The sequence below is a fragment of the Penaeus monodon genome, chromosome 10 (genome assembly GCF_015228065.2).
Source record: "Penaeus monodon isolate SGIC_2016 chromosome 10, NSTDA_Pmon_1, whole genome shotgun sequence".
Lineage (NCBI taxonomy): Eukaryota > Metazoa > Arthropoda > Malacostraca > Decapoda > Penaeidae > Penaeus > Penaeus monodon.
This window is the reverse complement of record NC_051395.1, coordinates 13692645-13695144: the sequence shown is the minus strand read 5'-3', so window position 1 is coordinate 13695144 and position 2500 is coordinate 13692645. Positions and strand designations below refer to the sequence as shown.

General features: G+C 45.6%; 1 protein-coding gene across 14 annotated transcripts in view; it reads left to right on the top strand.

The window, feature by feature from the left end:
- LOC119577865 (protein unc-13 homolog B-like) overlaps positions 1-2500 on the top strand; it is a 101702-nt gene that overhangs the window by 32146 nt on the left and 67056 nt on the right. For 9 of the 14 annotated variants that reach the window (XM_037925481.1, XM_037925480.1, XM_037925478.1 and 6 more), the window contains 2 exons: positions 299-373; positions 2181-2186. In XM_037925481.1, the coding sequence (XP_037781409.1) occupies positions 299-373; positions 2181-2186 (81 nt within the window). The remainder of the gene's footprint in view (positions 1-298; positions 374-2180; positions 2187-2500) is intronic. The other 5 variants (XM_037925485.1, XM_037925484.1, XM_037925479.1 and 2 more) reach the window with 1 other exon arrangement.

Genomic DNA, 2500 nt, shown 5'->3' with positions numbered 1-2500 from the left:
AGTATACGTAAGTTATCAAAAATAATATTTCATATCACCACCAATTTTTTTTTTTTTTTTCATCTCATATCCTTCGGTTCAGTACTTTTTTTTTATCACAATCATTTCATTCTCCTTCTCTCCTCCTCCTCCTCCTTCTCGTCTTCTACCCCATCATTTCCTCCTTTCTTCCCATCATCCTCTCTCCGTCTCACACACATTTTAATAATAAAAAAAACAGTGACGAAATCCTTTACTAACATATTTCTTTTGTTTTCTCTCCCCCTTCCCTGCTCCCCCTCTCCCCCCTCCATCCCAGACGATGGCAGCGACCAAGAGGAACGCCGGGCTGACGTCTGCGGTGCCGAGAGCGTCCCTCAACGACGAGGAATTGGTGAGTAAACTTCCCTTCGTCGCCTCCTTCGGGTAGATGTCGGGCCCCTCCTGATGGGGACGCCTCATAGGGGCGTCCTCTAGGGTGGTGGCTTTGTACGTTTGAGTTTCTTTTTCTTTTCTTCTTCTTCTTTTTCTGTTTTATTTTTGTTTCTTTCTTTCTTACCTCATGTCCTGTGTTACCTTCGTCTTTCCACGTAATTGTATGGTTTTAATGCCGTTGTGGCGGATTCTTCTTAACTGTGGACTTTATCATGAAGTTTAATGTGTCCCTTTGTAACAGATTGAGAGAGCTTTGTATATACGTGTAACTGTAATAGAGTATACGTATAATGTATTTAACATGTGTTAATTAAGCTTTCTTACTAAGAATGAAATACATGACTATAAAAAATTTAAGGCTGTAACCTTTTTTTCTCTCTCATAGAACTGGAGTAAGACCCTTTTCTGTCACCTTAAGCTTAAGCTCTCCTATGTATTTTATATCTTATGCTGTGAAATTTACGAGGTCCCTCCTAACTCTTAGTGAAACTTTCACTTGTAAATAACCGCAGTTTGACATATGTGATAGCTTGTTTGACGGCTTTTTGCTGTGTTGAGCCACCTGATTCTTAGCCTAGCTTACAGGCGTATTCTCACGCCCTCGTTACGCCCTGTCACACGCCCATTGCCGCCCAAGTCACACGTACAGCCCAGGTCCCTCTTAGTGTAACACCTGCACTGAATGTGTTTTAATTCCTAGTCACAGAATTCGAGTGCTAGATTTATACCCTCAGTGCCAAGTGTCATATTTACTATGTAGTCAAAACCTTAAAAAGTGATGTGTTAAATTTTGAAATTGACAATAATAGCATAGTGTAGAAATAATACGCTATGGTTCTTACATGCCCTGTAGTTATTGTAACGTTATTCGAGGCTCGCGTTATTCGTGCGGTGCTGTCTTGAGTGTCACGTGACCTCGCTACTCCATGCTGGTCATAAGTTGTGCAATTTCTCCATTTTCGAATCATGGGAGAACCTATCCTGATGGCGCTCCCTTTTCCTTTTTCGATTTTTTCTTTGCTCTTTCTCTCTTTCCCGTTCCCTTTTATCTCCCATTTCCTCTTTCCTTTACAACCTCATCTCAGAGAAAGAGAGACGGTGAAGAGATATGCAAGTCATTGTCCCGAATCACAGACACCTGCCTGTGGTTTCTCAAGATAAGGTGACCATCACCACGCGTGGTCTAACGATCCCGTCTCCTGCGAGGCACGTCCGAGAGACAGGGAAACGACAGCCCTGCCTTCGAGCGCCGGCCACGTGACGGACGGCAAGGCAGACGGAGGTGTCTCGTGGTCGTTATCACCTGTGCAGCCTGACGGAGAGTCTCTGACCCTTGGCTACCTCTCTCTTGCATGTCTCTCACGCGTTATGCTGCCAGAGCCTCCTTCTCTGAGGGCGTGGTCTATTCTCTCTGTGTTCTTCCCTCTCTCCTGCTCTTCCTTTTTATTGTCTATCCTTCCTCCCTCAAATCCGCATAAGAAATAAGTAAAAATTCGAGTCAGACATGTATTTTTCGATGTACCGTCGCACGGCTAGTAGCGAGGTGGAGCCACTCTCTCCTAACTAACCAAAAGCGAGGAGTTATGTGACCAGTCCTTCGCCCGAACCCACGAGTAACGGCGGGTTGTGTGACTTCGTGAGTGACTGACGCAGGTCGCGAATGGGTTGTCACAGGTCGTAAGGGGGTCGTGACCTCGGGTCCTGGAGGTACAAGGTTTCTCACTCTTCTTCCTCGTCTTTCTTTTTCTTAACTTTCCTCGGCTTAGGTCCCTGTAAGTACAGTGTTTCCATATCTCTTCCTTTTTTTATATTCTGAATATGTCAGTGATCATGCCTCTCATGTCCTAGATTTATATGCTGACACAGCCATCCTCATCCAACATACCACTCATGGCATCGTGTCTCTGTGTGACGCAGCGCCCATCACGCCCACTCATCACAGCCAGCTTTCTCGCCCAGACACAGCCCTCATAATCCGTGTAGTGAGACGCCCACGAGTTGGCTGCGGCCCGAGGGCGATGCGCTAATTAACTGCACGGCGGATTCCTCGTGATAAGCCAGGCTTGTCATGGTTATCATTCATAGT